Source organism: Barbus barbus, assembly GCF_936440315.1.
Source record: "Barbus barbus genome assembly, chromosome: 36".
NCBI lineage: Eukaryota > Metazoa > Chordata > Actinopteri > Cypriniformes > Cyprinidae > Barbus > Barbus barbus.
The window spans coordinates 26,895,876-26,918,085 of record NC_136714.1 but is presented as its reverse complement, the minus strand read 5'-3'; the positions used below and the strand labels follow the sequence as shown (position 1 = coordinate 26,918,085).

Sequence of the window (22,210 nt, the reverse complement as noted above, 5' to 3'; positions counted from 1 at the left end):
TTCCCGTTTTTGAACTGTCACCATTGGCATATAATGCATCAAAGACTACTCAAGTCAACAGATTTCACTAATAGACCTACCAATCTTTGTGTAAAAATAAAATAATGATGCTGCCATTTGCTAAAGTAATTTTTTTGCCCCCTTTAGTTTGGCTCAGCTGAAAATTGTAATTTTGTCATTTGTCTTTCTTCAGAAAAAATATTAACAAAATCCGAAAATTTATGCCGAGGAAGACCCCGGGGAAATTTGTTTGATTTGACATGGAATGACCTTATAGCATAAACTGTGCAAGACAAGTTGCATGCTAAATTTAATAAATTACCAGATGCAAAAACTCAACCCCACAACTCAAGATTAGGGTGCCCCAAAAAATAAAAAAAATCCTACACAACTAAATCTATTACAGATGTTGTGATTAAAGTGAAAAAAAAAATAAAATAAAAAAAACATATATATATATATATATATATATATATGAATGAATGAATGAAAAGGGTTGATCTCAGGTTGCATCAGATCTTAAGTGTTTTTGTAGCGTTGAGCATTATAGCCATCGTATTCTGACTGACTGAAGTAATTGGATAAATTTAAGCATTTGACCTAAAAGACAACACAGATATATTTAATAAGGTAATTATAACAATTGAAATGTAAAAATGTTACCCCTTCATGTAGTTAAGTTAATTTATGGTTACAAGTTTGTTCAACTTGTTCACTAACCCTAAGAGTGAGCAATAGGAAAAGTATTGCTTGAGTTTCAATGTGAAATCAGGCAAAGGTAAAACAGCACACTGGATTCGTTAAGGGTTGCTGACAGACCGCTCAAGTTGTTTTTGTCATCACACGGATTGATCTTTCACAATCTCCGCCTCCATCTCCTGAGGTCTGACATTCACAAATCTAATCAAGTTCAATTCAACAGGCCGAGCGTCTCACAAAAAGCACAATTAACACTGTTCTCAGCTTGTGTGCTGATCTGAACACTGAACCAGCGAGACTAATGAGGCGTTCTGGGTTTGAATCAGGCCTTCACGTGGACTGTGTAATCCTGTTGTGTCTGCAAGGGTTAAGCCAGTCTGATTTTAGGGTGGTCCCGTTTGTGTGTGGTTTAAGTATGTGTGAGTCATGTGAGGACAGCGTAATCGCAGGCAGGAAGAGCGGAGTGACACAATAACCTGTTTTTTGTGAGGATTTACGAGGACAGATTGCTGCCGTGTGTGTGCTGAATCAATCTGAATAAAGCTGCTTCATATTCCAGAATGGCATTCTGATTTACTGAGAAAGAGAAATACGTTTAGATGCACTATAAATAAAAAATGTGTCTGTTTTTGCCCTATTTTTGAGATTACACAGAAAGGCCCAAACTCATCCAGTGAAAAGGGTGCAAAATAAACAGTAACCACGTGCCAAAGTGAGTAAAAAAAAATTGAAACACAGTGGTAAATTTATGAGGAACTGGAACATAATACATGGTTGAAATCCAACTGTTAGATTCTAACTCTCACTGATATAAGCAACACATGATTCAATGCAAAGAGTACAAAACTCTCGAAAAACTAGGAATATTCCTTGCATTAAGCAAAATAAAACATGAACAAAAAATCTGAACAGATACAGAGATGAGAAATGGCTTACATACGCACAAAGTAACCTGCAGTGTTTAACACTAATATGCAAGGAAATAACAACTAGGCCTAAATAATCCAAAGAAATTCATAAATCAAATGGCAAACAGGCTTTAAAAAAGGCCGGTAGAGAATATTTTTAACTAATAAATTCTGCCAATTCACTCACCACTGGCAGGTGTTAAAGTTCATTTTGGACCCTAAACATCTCATTTCTACCACACGCTTGTATTTAATAGCAAAGTTAATATTTATGTTTACCCATAAAGGTTGGAGTTCAACAAATACACAGCTGGAAAAGAGTCGCTCTCAAGTCTTAAAACAAAGGAGCCATTTTTCTCTCGCTCAAAGCCAAAATGCAAAGCATCAAATTAGAATGTCGAACACACAGCAGCGACCTGTAGCTTTAAACATGAACTACCTGAGCGCAGGCTGTGCACAGTCACAAACCTACGAAACAATTCCATCATCAAGCCCATTATTTCAGACTTTACTTCCTGTATTTATTCTATACATTTTCTTAGATCTCAAACAACTCAGAAAATGCTTGTATGTTCCTTTCCCTGTATCTTCAGTAAGGGTTTTGGTTTAATCATTGAAGGACCAGCGGTAACAGGGTCACCATAAGGACTTGTACCTCTCCAGCGGTCTCCATAACAACACAACCTTCGCCCTGTTTCCTCATTTTCAGCGGTGAGGCAAGAGTGTGTGCATGGACTGCTGTGGCACATGTCGAAATCTGTGTGTGGTCATGAGTTAATCTTCAACGCAATGCAGGGAATTCTCATTTCATTCTGTTTGTCCGGGCCAAATCAGATCATAAGCAATCAACCCAAAATCTGACCAGTATGCATTCAGTACCTGAGCTCCTATAGATACTGTATTTGCCACTACTCAGTTTGAGTCAAACATGAAGGCAAAGTTCACTGTGGCGTAACAGCTTCTGCAGGTGCGTGTGCACGAGTGTGATTTTAGCATGAATGGGGGGGGGGGGGGGGGGGGGGTAAATAGGCCAGAGTCTGTCTGTGCCTGGCCAGCTGCCTGTGGCAAAGGATCTTGTCTGTCCTCCATCAATCTCTTTTCTCCTCTACTCTGCCCTAAAAAGAGCTCTCAGCGATAATCATTTTAGATGAAGCACAACCATCATACCAAATCTAATTTCTAGAGATACAGCAATACAGACCCAGCCTTAAAAAAAGAACATTTAAATTAAGATTTTGCTAACATTCCCATTAAACAAACATTATGGGAATGTTACTTTTGAATGTTCTCTGAACAATAAGTATTAACATTTGTAAAAAGTCAGACGAACGTCCAACTAATGTATGTATTAATTAGCGATGTATAAATTATGTTTTTGTGCTACTATTTTCAGTATGTTGTTATACACCAGATACCTTTACAATAGAACAAACATTCTATTGACATCATCGGAAGAATGTATGTTTATAACTTTAAGAGAACCTTTATCATTCAATAAATATCCAATAAACAATATGATGGCCCAAAACAATCAGTGAAGTTTCAATAATGCATTCAATTCACAGAATTATCCAAAAACAGGGTGTGAAATCACATGCTTTGCGTCTAATCAGGTATTAAAACATTATAATGCACAATATGCCAAAACATATGATATTAGTAATCCTGAAGTTGGCATACAAGAATTAGAATTATGAAAAATTTGAAAAATGAGGCATTATATTATCTGCCTAATAAGACTGATAATAAAAAATGTCTATATTGTCAGTAAAACATCATGCATCCCATGCATTTCCATTCAACTACAGTTCTGAAGCTCACAGCATGACAATATCCAATTTGAACCAATTCAAGCTTTCGTTTTGAATGCACACCATCATTCTAATTTTGGCTCAGCTCTGAAATTCCCACGGCTTTCTGGAAGGATCTTTCCCCGGGATACTCACTGTGATGACAGCCTTGCTGAGGCAGAGGGAACCGCGGCAGCCATACTCGCGCTCGTCCTGGGATTTGTAGTAACTCAAGGTGTTGTTCTTTAGCACGACCCAGCGGTCTTGCCATCCGTGAATGTAGTTAGTCCACTGTAGAGAAACACAACTGTTATAAGAAAACAAAAATCTGTATCTAAGAGTGCACACAGCCATACTGATGACTTATGACAATAAACATATGATGCACAGTTCAATAAAACAATTGTTTGTGTTCTTGAATACATAGATATACTTTAAATGTGAGAGGGTTTAAGTCATTGCTTGTGGAACAATACACTAATCTCTTATGGAATAAGCTCCTCTCATCACAAAAACAGATGATCAGCTGTCTGAGTCATGAGGAGAGGTTTTCTCCTTTAATCCCATCAGGAAGAAAAGACCAGCAGATGAACTCTAGTAACCCCGACTAACTCCAGCTTCTGCCCAGGACCTGCTGTACCCCTTCTGAATTTTATATGCATAAAGAAAGATATCCATGCACCACATGTTAAGTATTTATCATAAAATATCAAAAAACAGTTTTGGTTAACATAACCTTGGGGCTTGCTGTCCAAAAAGCAGCATATGGTCACCATGCACTGGAAATCACCATGGAAAATATAATCATAATGCGAGCACACTAGTAATAAGGGTAAATAAGCTTTCCATTGATGTATGGTTTGTTATGATTGGACAATATTTGTCTGAGATCAAGCTATTTGAAAATCTGGAATCTGAGGGAGCAAAAAAAAATCCAAATACTGAGAAAATCTCCTTTAAAGTTGTCCAAATGAAGTTCTTAGCAATGCATATTACTAATCAAAAATTAAGTTTTGATATATTTAAGGTAGGAAATTTACTAAATATCTTCATGGAACATGATCTTTAATTAATATCCTAATGATTTTTGGCATAAAAGAAAAATGGATAATTTTGACCCATATAATGTATTGTGGGCTATTGTTACAAATATACCTGTGCTATTTATGACTGGTTTTGTGCTGCAGGGTCACATATATTATTTAAACTATTAAGCATTTGTAGTATTTGTTGTACTGCGTTTGATTTGTGCTTAATTTAATTAAGAAAACCCATGCGTCCGGGAAGTAAGTTAATGAGGAACAGAGCAGAAGTAAAACATTGAGCACATTACGGTAATAGGTAGCGTTAACGTTAAAAATTGATTAATTGTCCGGCAAATAATGTCACCATGCAAAATATCTTAACAAAAATCGGCATAATTAACGTTACTGTTTGCGATTACGATTTTGTACATTTTCTTGACAAGCTCCGTGACATTCATCCAACCGTCTGACGTTTGTTTACATCGGATCAGGTGGAAACACACACACAAACACACGCTTTCCCGGTTCGGGAGGCATTATTCGGGATCGTAACCTACCTTACTAAGCACCCCGCCGAATTCCGCCACCCCTATGTGCGGCCCGGGTCCCGGTTCGACGTCCAGATCCTCGTCGGAACCGGAGGAGTTCCAGCTCTGGCTGTCCGGTAGGAGTCTGCCGTTAGGAAGCGGGCTGGAATTCATAACGAATCCAACGAACGCTCCGCTGAGGGGGAAAAAAAACGACAAAAACAGAAAAACACGGGCGTAATATCAGCGGCGAATGTCCGTTAGAGGGCCTCGCATTGATTACGATGTTGTTTATCCAGAAAATCCCGAAAATAAGCGATAGATGTGGAAGCAAACCGTCCTTGTGTTGATTTCACGAGCGTCTGTGAGGTTGCGCGAGGCGAGCGCGAGAGACACCTCCTCTCTCTCTCTCTCTCTCTCTCTCTCTCTCTCTCTCTCTCTCTCTCTCTCTCTCTCTCTCTCTCTCTCTCTCAAAAACCCCGCCCTCTAAATCAACATCAGCTGCCAACAGAGATTCTCCTCACTCACAACAACAAATATTCGCGATTGACTCGGGGGGGGAAACAATGTGGAAAAAAATAAAAATAAAAAAAGATTCCGCATTTCTATTTTTTTTTCCCCTCAATTTTTGAAGGCGACGTACGCCAACGTCATACCCTCGCCCGCAGAGGCGCGCGCTTGCTCAAGGGGCGCTGGCTAGTGTATGACGTCACCGAAGCCTTTCGCCCCGCCCCTCTGTAGAAATGATTGACAGTTTGAAAGAGTTTTAGGTAAAGAAACGCCCACCGCTTTTGGATTTGGCAGCATTCGGGTGAATAATATTGATTAACACTAAAAATAATTCATGTAAAAATTTATTATTTATCACTATGTGGTTATATTGGTGTGAGTGCCGTTTGTTTTGATCAAATATTGATTGGTTAAGTGTTTAATAGCTCTGAGTAATCACCATGGTAACGATTGGCATCAAAACATCACGTGAATGCAGCCTATTTTCATCTAATTGCAGGTTCAGTCTATATTTTTTTACATTTCCACTCAGCAAAATGTGTCTTATACTTACAGAACCTACAGTCTATGATGCTGTGGTTTGTTTTCAGGCCTTTGCTATGGAGTTGCTAAGGTGCCATGAGGTGTGTTGTTTGGTTGCTAGGATGTTTACTCATATCACTAACTCTAATGTGAGCAATAATGAAAGTGTGATTCACTTTTTAGTAAACACTACAAATGAATTTGGTTTGCTAAATTAGTTTTGCGTTGACCTTTTCCTTTTTGCTTTGTTAAGATCGTTTAGGGAACACATACTGTTATATTTGCATTGTTTTATCTGATTTCTATGAGGTTGAGTTTTAAAAGAAATGTGCCAATATGAATGCAGGTTTATTGTCAAATTCACACAGACTAGGGAAAAAGCATTACCTAAGTGGGAGAATCCTTTAGTGTAGATTCATAAAACTGCTAAACAGACAGACAAACACAATTGTCCTTTCATTTTAAAAACTTGCAATTTTCAAAACAAGATATGAACTATATGTGTGAAATATTCACTTCAAGGTTGTGGTCATGATGGCATAATTTAATAAGATGATGTATAAGAAATGTATCAAATGTAACACAATCAAATATTTTAGGCGGTGTTTTTTTTCCTATGTGTGTGTGTATATATATATATATTTAAAATCACTCAGATCAATTGACAATTGTTGATATAATATTGACATTATGATATGAAATCGTTCAAATAATTTGTATATTGACATTTTCACAGTTGTGGCAGCTGGTGTTGATTTAAAGAGTGCTTATACTCACACACTATTTTTGTTAAGTTGCATTTAGCCTAATAATGGATGCACGGATTTTAGTGTGCATCTTGCAAATGACTGCTGAATGTCTTTATACAGTCGTTGTGATCAGTGCTCGGTATCTCTCATTCATAGCAGTGTTGCCATTAGCTGTGCATCACTCCCCTGTGACTGAAGCTCAGAAATTCAGGTCACTTTACTCCACTGAGCTCTGCTAACTGGAGAAAGAGGAGTCTGTCTATGATATAATGCCATAGACCACAATACCACCTCATTAGTTTTGCCATTAAGGTTACGCATGCATATCAACAGCAAAGCATTAGTGCCCCACCATAAAATATTCCTGACACTTTCCATTGGTTTCCACATGTTTTGTCTGACAGATCTGGGTGAACTGCCTTCATCTGATTCACTGTGGCTGTACTGAAGAAGAAGAAAGGGAGATGGATGGATGTTATAGATGGATGAAGGTGAACCAGTGGATGCGCCACTATGGAGGTTTGGTGATTTGAACGTATATGTCAAGCTGAAAAAGATGTGGGCATGGATGGATAGGCACGTTTAGCAGTCTAATTATGTCATAGCTGACCTGAGCGAGATATATAATATATATATATAAAACATTATAATCCATTCTGTTCTTTCATATATATGAAATATAAATATCTGAAAAAAATTAATATAGGAAAAAACTGTAGGAATGTTATGATCAATTATAATCTTTAAATTTTTTTATTTATATTATGTATGAAAAACAGTGTGTGTGTGTGCGTGCATGTGTGTGTATACACAAGTATATATAATATATATTAATATAATGTATAAAGACAGCATATATATATATATATAAATATATAAAATCAATGCTATTTGCGTATTAATAATTGTATAAAAATATAAATATATGAAAAATCATACATACGATACTGATAAAATTATATTAATAATATTTATTATATTAATAAATATAAATGAAAAAAAAAAACGTAACACAATTTCATTAAAAAGAAAAATGATGAGCTTTTTTAGTCTAAGTGGGCTGTTCTTTAGCAGAATATACTGCTGTTTTGTCAGAATCTTTCAGTCTTTTATTATTTAGACAGATCGTAAAAGTGCCATTCATTTAGTATTCATCTCTGTCTGTATTTCTTCACCTCTCACACAGTGAACATTGCATCCCACTGTCCGTCTGTCTTAGTCATGGGATTGAAGGATGCATGTGAACATGACTCACACACTGTTGGCAATGAAGGGAACATGATCTTATTAGTCATGATTATAGCAACGGTTCTTAGAGCGCAGGCGCACCCACATTGTCCTAACCTCTGCAAATTCACTTCCTGACTAACTGATTAAAATCCCAATAGCTGTTAATGTCTGTTGAACTCTTTTTCAGACCTCCAATGTCAAGCATCATATCGATTACTAAAAACAGATCAATAGCTCACTTTCATTGTCACATATCCTTCCTAAAGTGCTTCTCGTGTCTTTCTGGGAAGTTTTTGTCTTGTTTTCCAGTACAAATATATAGTCTAAAGTCTTGTCTTCGGAGAAATGTATCAAAATTAATTGAGTTTTGCTTAAAACAAGAAAAAAATGGGGTGAGAAAAATGATCTTTCAGTTGTAATTTATTTCTGTGATCAAAGCTGAGGTTTCCGCATCATTACTCCAGTCTACAGTGCCACATGATCCTTCAGAAATCATTCTATTATGCTGATGGTTTATCAATGATGAAAACTGCCTTTGCTGCTTAATATTTGGTGGAAACCATGACATACTGTAAAAAAATTGGGCTAAGTAAAATTAAACAAAAAGAAATTAACACTTTAATTCAGCAAGGATGCATTAAATTAATTAAAAAGTGACAATGAAGACATTTATAATGTTACAAAAATAAATAAATGTTGTTCTTTTGAACTTTCTATTCATCAAAGAATCCTGAAACCAAATGTATCATGGTTTCCACAAAAACAAGACTTCATTTGCTAAATAATTTTGAATCTCAGATAAATGTATCTGATTTAAGAAAGTTTTGATATTTGTACTGGAAAACAAGATAAAAATACTAAGAAACATTTTTGTAGTGTGGGTGAAATACAGAATAAAAAAATTGGCTTCCTTTCAATTCATGAGTTTCACTTTGACTTGAACTGTCCAAAACACACAGGAAGTTGCACTATTTATCTTCAAAGAGGGCATGACTTGTAAAATCACTCTATTTATTTTGTAAATGCATAGTGCATGTTATGTATGATGAATGATTCATCCATGAAGGTTTTAGACATAGATTTGTTTTGCTATGAATCAGATTTTCCTGCCGTTTGAAGTTCTTGGCCTCAGCAGAAATATAATTGATTCCAACCCTTTCTTCTCAGATAGAAACCCAGGGGAAATTCACAAATGTGCACTTCCATTTCCTGTAAAAAGGCTTTTTATGGTATTCCACACTGAATTCAGTCAGGGCTGTATGGAGCTTGCAGCAGTGTCATGTGTTTGACTCTGGCTGAGAGCCTGGTTCAGTCATGAGACCCATGAAGGAGACCACAAGACTTCCATCAGGACCTCCATTAGTCCAGCAGGACTCCTCCTCTTCCCCCACACGCTCCAGATTAGCGGCGTTCCTCGGAAAGCCAGGCGACCGGGAATTAGACACATGTTTCTCGATTCTGCCGAACGGGTCGTTTGGCATGGCATCCGGTTTAGATTGGTTTAATTCGGTTTAGCATGGATTATAGCATGTGACTGATGATAATAATACATAATCACAAAGCCTGTGGACCTTGAGGCATATGAGGAAGTCGGAGATGTTTAACTATGAGATGACGGAGACCTGTGAAGTGCTTTAGGTCTGTTTGCCTGGCTAGTTAAAACCATCATGTGAGATTAAATACGTCACAGAGACAAAAAAAAGCAATTTCAGATGTGGGACGTTTTACAGTACTCAGTATGGACAGGAGATGTTAAGGTTTTTGTGACCTTTCTGTTTTGAAAGAGTGGTTTTCCAAATGGTTTCCTTCTTGCTTTTATCGCCCCCCGGGTGAAAACTGAATCTGATTGCTTTGTAAAGTAACATCTGCTCAACGAGACATGTGATTTGATCCTGAAGTTGAATAAAAATAGATATACTACCAGTCAAATGTTTAGATTTTTCAATGTTTTTCAAGTTTTATAGTCTCTTCTGCTCACCAAGGCTGTGTTTATTTGATCACCAATAAAATAAAACAGTAATATTGTGAAATATTTTTACAATTTAAATTGACTGTTTACTATTTTAATACATCTTAAAATGTAATTTATTACTGTGGTCAAAGCTGAATTTTCAGCATCATTACTCCAGTCTTCAGTGTCACATGATCCTTAAGAAATCACTCTAATATACTGATTTACTGCTCAAGAAACATTTAATTTTAATATCAATGTTGAAAACAGTTTTTGCTGCTTATTATTTGGTGGAAACTGAGATATACCATTCAAACCTTTGGGGTAAATAAGATTTAAAAAAATACATTAATACTTTTATTCAGCAAGGATGCATTAAATCCATTAAATTGATCAAAAGTGACATTAAAGATTTAACATTTATAATGTTACAAAAGATTTCTATTTCAAATAAATTGTTGTTGTTTTGAACTTTGTTCATCAAAGAATCCTGAAAAATAAAAATTTCCACAAAAATATTGTGACTGTTGAAGACTGCAGTAATGATGCTGAAAATACAGCTTTGATCACAGGTATAAATTACATTTTAACACATATTCACATAGAAAACTGGTATTTTAAAATAGTAATAATATTTCAAAAATTTTACAGTATTTTTTGTTAAATAAATGAATGAAGAGACTTCTTTCAAAAACATAAAAAAATCATTATTATTCCAGACTTAAATGATCCAGCAGTGAGTGTTTTAAATGGAGGCGGGTATGAGGTTCTATTCTAGAATAATCTTGCCATCTGTTCTTGTATTGCAGTCGTGGAATGTCAGTGTCAGACTTCCAGAATACTCCAGCACTTCCCGCCTGGCCAATCAAAGGGTCATCCAGAGTTCTAGAATGCCGGTGAAATCCCACTCTAGACGTGAGCGTTCTGTGGTTTTGTTGGCTAATAAGTGTACTAAAACAGAGTCACGGACTCACGTTTCGCAGATTAGCGCCAGGGCTAATGCTAATCTGAGAGATTGTGTTGACGGGGCTCAGTGGTGTGAATTCAGTTCTGTATGAATTCTCACTGTTAAACAAAGTTATCAGTCTGTATGCACACAATATGGGTTTGTAACTGATTTAGCTATGAAAAGGCTATAAATAATCAGTGGCGCTGCCTTTTCCTCTTTCTTTTGCACAATAAGGCACTCAAGTTTTGCATAACCTGAAACAAAGGTGCTACTGACATGGGAAAGCAATGAAGGGCTTGTCGAAGCAAAATAGCTGCTTTGACTCATCAGAGTTGAATGTTTATGTTTAGCTAATTCTATATGGCGTAAATTATGCATGGTGACTCTTCGATGCGAATCATTCGCTAGATTTAAACGCGCGGTTTGCAACTGAGACTCATCAGCGTGGAGAAACTGTAGAACAGAGCGGCGTTTGAGCTTCTAGGCACGGATGCTGTGTAATTAAATGGGTGTTTGGCTATAAAGGTTTATCTTCCATAACTTTACTGTCAGCAGTAAAAGCATGTCAAGTTCCAAGAGTTGCTACCGCTGTGTGTGTGTGTGTGTGTGTGTGTGCATGTTTATGAGGACACAAATGTGTATAATGACATGGGTATGACAGAGGTATTACAATATGAAGGTGGTTTATGAGGACACTGCCTATGTCCCCGTAATTCAAAAGGCTTAAAAAACATACTAAATGGTGTTTTTTTGAAAATCTAAAAATGCACAAAGTCTCCTGTGAGGGCTAAGTTTAGGTGTAGGGTTGGTGTAGGGCAATAGCACACACAGTTTGTTCAGTATAAAAACCATTACGCCTATGGAGAGTCCCCATAAACCACAAAAACCAACGTGTGTGTGTGTGTGGGTGGACTGTGTGTGTGTGTGTGTGTAAGTGCGTGCGTGTTGTATACTATGCACATGTGTGTTTACAATGTTTGTTATTCCATTCTTTATTTTATTTTATTTTTCCATTCTTATTTTTTCCTTTTCCATTCTTTCTTTCTTTCTTTCTTTTTTATTTTTGAACACACCCCACACTTTACCATTAATTTTAATATAATTTATAATTGTCATTAATGAATTTACTTAATAAAAAAATACTGAAACATTAAAAAGAAAAAAATACAACAAATCATGTTTAAATTATTTTTATCACATTTTATTTTTTATTTTTACGGCCCTGCATGCTATTTTAATCATTAATCATTTATTTAATATAATATGTAATTAAAGCGTTAAAAAATAAAAAATAAAAGTAAAGCAAATCACATGTATTTTTAATGATCTTTTTATTTTATTTTTGTCAAAATACCCATGCTTCACTGCTGATTTCAAACAATGAACTTACTTTATAAACTTTATATTTTTATATACTTTATATTTTTTAATTGAAGCAATAAAAAAGCAATAAGCATAAAACAAATCACATTGTTTAATTTTTTTTAAATTGTCAACACAACCTACACTCTTGACCATTAGTTTTAATTGTTAATCATTACAAAAAAATATATTTTATTGAAACTTTAAAAAAAGAATAAAAGTAATTGTTTATTTATTTATTTAATTATTTTTATCATCATGCCCCACAAACGTCATTGTTAATTTTTATCACTAATGATTATCATCGATAATTTACTTAATAAAAAAAAAAGTTGAGGCATTAAAATAATAAATAATTAAAATTTTTCATTTAATTGATTAACCAAAAAACTAAAAATCTTCTACACTTCCTATTCCCTGAATCGACTGGAATGAAAACATTTGTTGCTTGTAACCAACTTTACAACCAGCCAGCTGATCACAATCCTGTGTCTGACACACACCACACCTACACAGTCCACCCACACACACACACACACACACACACACACACACACACACACACACACAGAGGGCTGCCACAGCATGTTAAATCCATGCACTGACTCCCCTCAGGCTGAACGCCTTGTTTGGTGAAACATTCTCTCTCAGTCATTCAAAATTACTTCACTTTGTTATTCTCCTGTCTCTGTGTGTGTGTGTGTGTGTGTGTGTGTGTGTGTATTTTTCCCACTCAAATTCTCTCAGCTCAGTGAGTCACCAGCTCTTAAGCAGGAGAAATTCCGTCCCCACCCTAAATGATTCCTTATGCTGGGGGTTCAGGGGTCCTGAATCAAATCTGCCTCCTACTGGAGATGAAGAGCACAACACTGACTTCACGTTAACTTTTGAAGGGCCTCTATTTCTTTCACATAACGAAAAGCAGTTGTTACACTGGAAATAGAGTAGCCTATACTGCATTTATATATATATATATATATATATATATATATATATATATATATATATATATAATTCATAGTTTCTCATTTTCACTTAGTTTAACTTGATTAACTCGATAGCAAGTAAATTTAAATAAAAATAATAAAAACTATATAGATATTTAAATTAAGGAAAACTAATTAAAAAATGAACAAAAACATAGGAAAAATTACTAAAACTTAACAAATACAATATAAAAGACAAAATATAGAAGAAAAAAAACCTATAAAATCTATCTGCAGCTAGCATCATACATGCACTTTCATTTTTAATCCAATGTTAAAATGTCTTAATGTTTGCCTGCTATGTAATTGGTCAAGAAGTATATAAAATCATAGTTTATTTGTCACACTGTAAACGGAAGTTCAGTTTGGGTGAAATGCATTGTTGAATACAGTACCTCTGGTTGTACGCTCCACATTTGGCAAATGAAGTGGGTTTGTCATGCAGAAAATTAGCATACTGTGCACATTGTACATACTGCATACTGCATAAAGCAGAGTTAGACAGGAGGCATTATAAGCAGTAGACTTCTATCTTTGTGCTGTTCAGCAGATGTAGCAGTTACATTATGATTTTGACAGATTCAGCAGGATCTCTGGGGAAGTGTGTGTGTTCTCATAACCTATTTCAGCACACAGACTGTTCCCAAAGTCAAATGAATGAAAAGCGTTAGAGACTGTGATGACATGAGACGCTGCATGAATGGTAAAGAGAGGGCGAGTATCAGAAATGCTTGTCTGGGCGGCACAACTGACACCTTCCTGTAAACCGCAAGGCATTTGCTGCACTTTGACACATTTATAGATGAAATGCAGTGCCTGACTGTTGCCTATGGGAATTTTAATGACACAAAAATGAACACACACACACAAATTCAATTTTAATTAAATTATAATACAAGAAATAAAACAATTGATAATTCTTTTTAAAAGAAATTCACAAATAGAAATATTCCATTTATTAAAAAGTTATTATAAAAAATGACTAAATTTATTATTTGTTAAATAATAAAATGTACAAAAATATTTATAAAACAGAAAGTAAAATGAGAAATAATCTATAAAATAAAAACTAATTATTAACAGATATATAATTACAAATTTTTTAACAAACATAAACAATTATATATATATATATATATATATATATATATATTTCAATGTATAATAAAATAAATGTTTATAATAATGAATTTTTAAATTTGATAAAACGTTTGTGTCTTCCCAGACTAATTAATGTCTGTCTTCACAGAAAGATAATGCTGTAGAATATTTCTCAAATAGTACAAAGAAACAGCAAGTAGCACATTTAATTGAACTTGAAATTCTGAAGCAGAAAGACTGAAAAATAATTTTCTTGTAAAACCTACTCCAATGATCTTTCTTTCATTTTTTAATTAAAAAAATAATAATTTTTATATACCTTCAAAAATAGTTATTATTTTATTGGCATCAATGGTTCCATGAGGAACATTTAACATCCATGGAACCCTTCTATTGCACAATAACACTATCCTGACCTCACACTGAGAGATCAGACAAGTCACTGCCTCTACAGGAGAGACAGAACTGAATTTTCTTTACCGCTGTATGTGCAGATAATCACTCAGCTCTCTCTCTCTCTCTCTCTCTCAGTCTGTTCTGTTTCTAAAGGCACTGATCTCTGTCTCTTGTCTTTGAGTGCTGCAGGCATCTTGTTGCTCACTGAATCAAAGCAGCGTGTGATTCTGCACCTGGCTATAGTCCAGAAGTGAAAGAAGATTTCAGTTTCATAGCTCAGGAGAGTTAACGGGGTTTCATTTAACTATCTTTGTTACAGATGTTTCCCCTGAAACAGACCCAGATTGTCATTCATTATAAAGGCATAGAGCTTTAAAATAATGTAGAGTAGCTCAGATCATTTAAAGAGAAATGTTTGAGTTTATGAATGGGTGCCGTCAGAATGAGAGTCCAAACAGCTGATTAAAACATCACAATAATCCACACCACTCCTGTCCATCAGTTAACGTCTTGAGAAGACAAATGTGGTGTGGATTATTGTGATGTTTTTATCAGCTGTTTGGACCTTCATTCTGACGGCACCCATTCACTGCAGAAGATCCATTGGTGAACAAGTGATGGAATGCTACATTTCTCCAAATCTGATGAAAAAACAAGCTCATCTACATCTTGGATGACCTGAGGGCGAGATTTTTATTTTGGCAAACTATTCCTTTAATCTCATTGTTTTGTAGGAGAAATGATGACCATATTAAAGCTGCAGTCTGTAACTTTTTTTGGTTAAAAATGATCCAAAATCAATATTTGAGCAAGTACATAACCAGCCAGTGTTCAAAACTACCGGCTTACTTTAGCCCGATTCACAAAGGTTAGCTTATAATAATGTGTTCTAATTTGAGTGGTACAGGTAGGTTTTCGAGCATGCTGCTGCATCATTACGTCACGTCTGTAAACATAAAGAAGTTGTCCCGGCTAGTAGGCTATCGCACGTGAGGATCCTGCAGGTGACGGCTGGTTTATAGCCTTTTCTCACAGCAGCTGGAATAATTAAATGTATCATTTTTATGGCGGATTGTAATCCAAAATAGGATTATATGTTTATGAAACACATGTGAATGAAATTATATTCCAGTTTTAAATATGCTTCTGATTACAGATAGCCTGGAATTACACAAGATTTGTATTCTAAAGAAAACCAGTTCTAAGGGAGCATAGTTTGCTATTTGGGTTAAAAGAATTTCTTAATATGAAATTCGAATGGCATGACAATTAGAGATTAGACTGTACAGAAATTGATATCTACACGCTAATACACACTATACTCATTTTCATGCAATACTGATGTTGTTAACATTAATAATTTGAGAATAAAGTATAGCAATAATAATAATTTGCACGGTTTGATGTGATATGAGCTAACCGATCGTTAGATTTAATCACCATTGGTAGCGCGATTTATTGTAATTCTTTATTCCTCAGTTGGTCAGAACAAATGTGGCAGATTTATTACTTACTTGTTCAGATGGCAATATATGGTGAAAATTCTTATTTGGGTCATATATTCCAAGACGTAGGCTAGAATCTTTGATTCCTAAGAACAGTATCACCACCAGTGCGGTGACTGACAGCTACACATTAGATTAATCCGCGCTGGAGCCGTGCCAGAGTACAACCCCACACACGGAAGATAATTCCGCACAGAGCTGCAATTCCAGGTTTCAAACAGAGATGGCGACAAAGAGGCAAAACTTACAGACTGCAGCTTTAAATAAATATAATTTGATGATTTGTCTTTCCTATGGTCAGAAGCATCTTCCCTGTGTATTTGCACTATGATAGACAGCAAATAATACAGAGCGACCACATTTGCCTTTCCCAAGACTGTGTGCATTTGAAAGTGAGTTTTGTGTCTTTGCACACACAGTGGCCCCAAAACATATTTTGACACTCGAGTCACACTTAAAAATGTCTGTATATCATTGCATTAGTTCACAAAAAAATCAAAGCAAGTATTAGTGGTTGTAAAAAAAGATGCTTAAAAACACTTTATACTTCATTTGTATGGCTTGGATTGATAACTAATAAATGTAGTGTTGAAAATGAAGATAGTATTACTGTATGTGACTTTTTGTTAGTGGTTATTGGATCATTGTTTATTTTAGGATTGTTTATTTACTATTATATAATTTATTTTTAAATAATAATTATATTATTATTATTATTTTTGAAATACATTATATATATATATATATATATATATATATATATGTGTGTGTGTGTGTGTGTGTGTGTGTGTGTGTGTAACCCTGGACCAGTCATATGGGTACATTTTTCGAAATTGAGATTTAAACATAATCTGAAAGCTGAATAAATAAAATTGCCTTTAACGTTCTCCAAATGAAGTTCTTAGCAATGCATATTACTGATCAAAAATTAAGTTTTGATATATTTACAGTAGGAAATTTTCTAAATATCCTCATGTAACATGATCTTTACTTAATATCCTAATGATTTTTGGCATAAAAGAAAAATCAATAATTTTGACCCATTCAATGTATTTTTGGCTATTGATACAAATATACCCCAGCGACTTAAGACTGGTTTTGTGCTCCAGGGTCACATATATATATATATATATATATATATATATATATATATATATATATATGTATACATATATACACACACACACACCTGGTCAGAATTGTTGGTACCTTTGGTAAATATGATCAAAGAAGGCTGTGAAAAATAATCTGCATTGTTAATCCTTCTGATCTATTATTTAAAAAATTCACAAAAATCTAACCTTGCATTGGAGAATAAGAATTTTAAATGGGGGGAAATATCATTATGAAATAAATGTTTTTCTCTAATACACATTGGACACAATTAACGGCACCCTTTTATTCAATACTTTTTGAAACCTCCATTTGCCAGTTTAACAGCTCTAAATGTTCTCCTATAATACCTGATGAGGTTAGAGAACACCTGACAAGAGATCAGAGACCATTCCTTCATCCAGAATCACTCCAGACCCTTTAGATTCACAGCTCCATGATGGTGCTTCTTCTCTTCAGTTCACCTCACTCATTTTCTACAGGGTTCAGGTCAGAGGACTGAAATGGCCAGCAGAAGCTTGGTTTTGTGCTCAGCAGTGTTGGGCAGTAGCTAGTTACTAGTAACTTGGTTACTGTAATAATATTACTTTTTGCAGTAACTAGTAGTGTAACTAATTACTAATAAGATTTCGGTAATAATATTACAGTTACATCCATAAAACAACTTAGTTACTTTTGATGCCTCAATGCCACTGATTTAAAATCCAACAATAAAATAATTCCTAGATTTATTTTCATAATTTTCATGACTCGCACATGCATGTGATTGTCACAGTTATGATCTGTTTTGGTTTAGTTATGTCTCTGTCTACCGTCCTAGTTTATCCCATGATTAGTTAAATAGCTTCACACCAGTTTCTGTTCTTCCTTGATTACGTTCAGCCTTTAAAGCCTGTGTTCTCCCCTGTTTAGTTTGTCTGCTATTGTATGTGTTACACCATTCCTTGTCGTCGTGAGTAAAGCTTATTATTTGATATATCTGCCTGCCTGCCTTGTCTTGTCTTCCCTCTTGGGAGCACAAATGTAACAGAATAGCAGACCGAAACAGTATATTTAGCAGCGTTTTTCTTTTGTTTATTTTTGTTTTCTCCCTCTCCTGGTATGGATCTCCCCGCCGTCCGACTCCTGTGCCTGGAGCAGAAGGCATAAGGCATGCCTACCAGCGAACGGTCCCAAGGAGAATTTCGCCGCTTGTGTGGAGTGGGTGCTGGAGAATAATGGACTGTTTTTCTCCGTCGGCCCTGCTGAGAACAGCTCCAGCCCCACTCCCGATCCAGAGCCCAGCCAGCCCTCACCATCTCGCTGCACGGAGTATTCGCCAGAGCCCACCGCAGCCGCAGAGCCCGAGCCGGCCGCGAGTATCGAGCCGTCACCACTTAGTGACAGAGCCACTCATCGCCCCGGAAACTGAACTCAATGCGACTGACCAGGTGTGTGAGGCAACAACATCGTGCGTCGTGGGAGTCTTACTGGAGATCGAGGGAATGAATGAATTCCCAGTCCACCCTCACACTGAGGGTGAGCTGCAACTGGTTTCTGGGAACCATTTTGAGGAACTTTTGGACATCTTTGAAAGGGATCTTATTGACTGGTTTGGGGAGGTATTACCAAGTCCTGAATCTCCTGTGTCTCTGCTGGTTCCGTCCTGTACCCCTTGCTCAGCCAGCTCCTCGAAGAATGTCTTGAAGGTCCCTCAGCTCACCCTCAGCACGCCATGTCCGGTGGGTCGGTTGCGCTTCGGGACTCCCTGCGACCAGCTACCTCGGGGTTGGAGGATCCCCAGTCTTCACCTCCAGCCTGCGAGACCCGGACTCCACCTCGGCCCTCCGATCCATCGGCTCCACCTTGGCTCTTGGCTCCTCGGTCACTCCGGCTCCACCGCGTCATTCGGGATCCCCGCCTCCACCTCACTCACCTGAGCCGCCGGCTCCGCCTTGGCCCTCCGGTCCCTCGGTGACACCCGGTGTCATCATTCTCATCACCTGTGTTATATTAATCATCTCGTTTGTTCCTTTTGTTTCCGTTCATTTATAAGTCCTCAGTTCTCCCTTAGTCTTTGTCTCAGCTTAATGCTCATTAAATGGATATAGTGTGTTGATGCTACTTTGTTCTCCTGGTCGTTTGTTTTCTCTACAACCACAAGATCCCGTAACAGACATATAGTGATTGATTTGGCCTTTGTTTTGTTTTCCCTCCGATTTTATATTTCTGTGAAACAGAAAGCCATGGCTGGATAATTTCATGTTCATAATCACCCTGGAGTGCTCAAAATTGTGAATCTGAATGGGAATATATTTCAGATATATTTTACTCATAAGAATTTCTAGGGGTGCCAATAATGGTGTCCAACATGTATTTTAGAAAAACATTTATTTCATAATGATATTTCCCCCCCATTTTAAATTCTTATTCTCCAATGAAAGGTTAGATTTTTGTGATTAAAAATAAAAGATCAAAAGGATTAACAATGCACATTTATTTTCACAGCCTTCTTTGATCATATTTACCAAGGGTACCAACAATTCTGACCACGTGTATATAATATTTTTATATATATATCTTTTATTTTCAGTTTTCATCTTAATTTTAGTTAAAATTTTAGTAATTTTGTCCTGTCATTTTCTTTTTTTAAATGTACAATATTTTTAAATATTTATATTTAGCTTTAATATATTTTTAGTTTTATTCATTTTAGTACTTCAACTTAAACATAAAAGATGTTAATTAGAAGTGTTACTGAAATGTTGATGAAATAAGTTGGAAGTTTTTCTAATATTTAGATTTTATTCTATTTTAGCATTTCAATTAGTGAAAAAAAGTTTTAGTTTTAATTGTAGTTTTAGATTATAAAACTCTTAAGTGGATAATGATAATGTTAATGTGATTCTCTGCACTTGATCTGATGAAGTGAGACAAGATTCTACAATTAGTTTTCAGGGCCGCTGTACGTGCTTGTGTGTGTGTGCGTGTGTGTGTGTGTGTGTGTTTGCGTATTTGCTGGTAGGGTATTAAATGTGGTTTTTTTCTTTGAAAAACAACATTTGTATTACATGTCCAAAGCCTTATCAAAGACAGCGCTTCGGGCAGCTCTGGGGGATGATAGGAAATATTCGTCTAATGAGCTGAAATCTGGGCTGTGAAGAGGCTGAACATCTTTGACAGAAAACAAAGGCAGTTGTTGATTTGACAGCGTCGGGTTAACAGAGTTCCTCTCCCTCAGGGTTTCCATTTCCTCCAAGATAACGGTCGGCTGAGCACAAATAGAGACAAAAAGAGCGAACGCGAGCGAGGAGGGAGGAAGTCATGCAGCACCGGCACACACGTTGAGTGTTTTATTAGTGTATTTCAGTGGTGCAGTGGAGTGATCCGCTCCGCACTGCACCAGTATTAAACCCTCACATATCCACCATGCAGCACTGTAATCTAATTTCAGCGGTTTTCACTGTGTGTGCATGTCTGTACCTTCTTTCGCAATGGCCCATTATGTGGTTTAAACATTTGAAAGCAACAATTTGATTTTTGTGAGCTAATATCCTATGATTTCTCCATATGCAGTTTCCTTTTACACAATCACACTGATAATGTCAAAGGAAATTGCATATGGAGAAGCTGAAGTAGCTGAAGTGTTCATTAAATGCATGAGTCTAGATGGAGCATGCAGTTTGTTGTCTAAAAGCATCTAAAAGCGTGACTAAAATACGCTTTATGATCCCCTGCTGATTTTGTACGTTTGCCCACTGACAAAAAAAATCAGTCTATAATTTTAATGGTTGGTTTATTTTAACAGCGAGAAACAGAATAACAACAAAAAAAGTCCAGAAAATCGCATTTCAAAAAAGTTCTAAATTGATTTGCATTTTAATGAGTCAAATAAGTATTTGACCCCTTAGTATTTGGTGGCAAAACCCTTGTTAGCAATCACAGAGGTCAGACGTTTCTTGTAGTTGGTCACCAGGTTTGCACACATCTCAGGAGGGATTTTGTCCCACTCCTCTTTGCAGATCCTCTCCAAGTCATTAAGGTTTCGAGGCTGACGTTTGGCAACTCGAACCTTCAGCTCCCTCCACAGAGTTTCTATGGGATTAAGGTCTGGAGACTGGCTAGGCCACTCCAGGACCTTAATGTGCTTCTTCTTCAGCCACTCCTTTATTGCCTTGGCAGTGTGTTTTGGGTCATTGTTATGCTGGAATACCCATCCACGACCCATTTTCAGTGCCCTGGTTGGCTTCAATGCCCATCGTCCCTTTGATGCGGTGCAGTTGTCCTGTCCCCTTAGCAGAAAAACACCCCCAAAGCATAAGCTATAAATATTCAGTCCTTCACGGCATAGTGTGTTACCAATTGTTTTCTTGGTGACTATGGTCCCAGCTGCCTTGAGATCATTGAGAGATCCTCCCGTGTAGTTCTAGGCTGATTCCTCACCGTTCTCATGATCATTGAAACTCCACGAGGTGAGATCTTGCATGGAGCCCCAGACCGAGGGAGATTGACAGTTATTTTGTGTTTCTTCCATTTGCAAATAATCGCTCTAACTGTTGTCACCTTCTCACCAAGCTGCTTGGCGATGGTCTTGTAGCCCATTCCAGCCTTGTGTAGGTCTACAGTCTTGTCCCTGACATCCTTGGATAGCTCTTTGGTCTTGGCCATGGTGGAGAGTATGGAATCTGATTGATTGCTTCTGTGGACAGGTTGTCTTTTATATACTCCCTTTAAGAGAATGCTCCTAATCTCAGCTCCTTACCTGTATAAAAGACACCTGGGAGCCAGAAATCTTGCTGATTGATAGGGGATCAAATACTTATTTGACTCATTAAAATGCAAATCAAATTATAACTTTTTTTGAAATGCGTTTTTCTGGATTTTGTAGTTGTTATTCTGTCTTTCACT

At 36.4% G+C, this 22,210-nt stretch overlaps 1 protein-coding gene across 1 annotated transcript in view; it reads right to left on the bottom strand.

Annotated features, from left to right (window-relative positions):
- The window catches only part of LOC306856414 (ceramide transfer protein-like), a 33,695-nt gene extending 28,334 nt beyond the window's left edge, over nt 1-5,361 (bottom strand). The window contains exons 1-2 of the mRNA XM_079395694.1: nt 4,980-5,361; nt 3,554-3,688 (exon numbers count right to left, since the gene is read on the bottom strand). Coding sequence (XP_079251820.1) covers nt 3,554-3,688; nt 4,980-5,123 — 279 coding nt within the window. The 5' untranslated portion in view covers nt 5,124-5,361. The remainder of the gene's footprint in view (nt 1-3,553; nt 3,689-4,979) is intronic.
- Between the last annotated feature and the right edge of the window lie 16,849 nt (nt 5,362-22,210).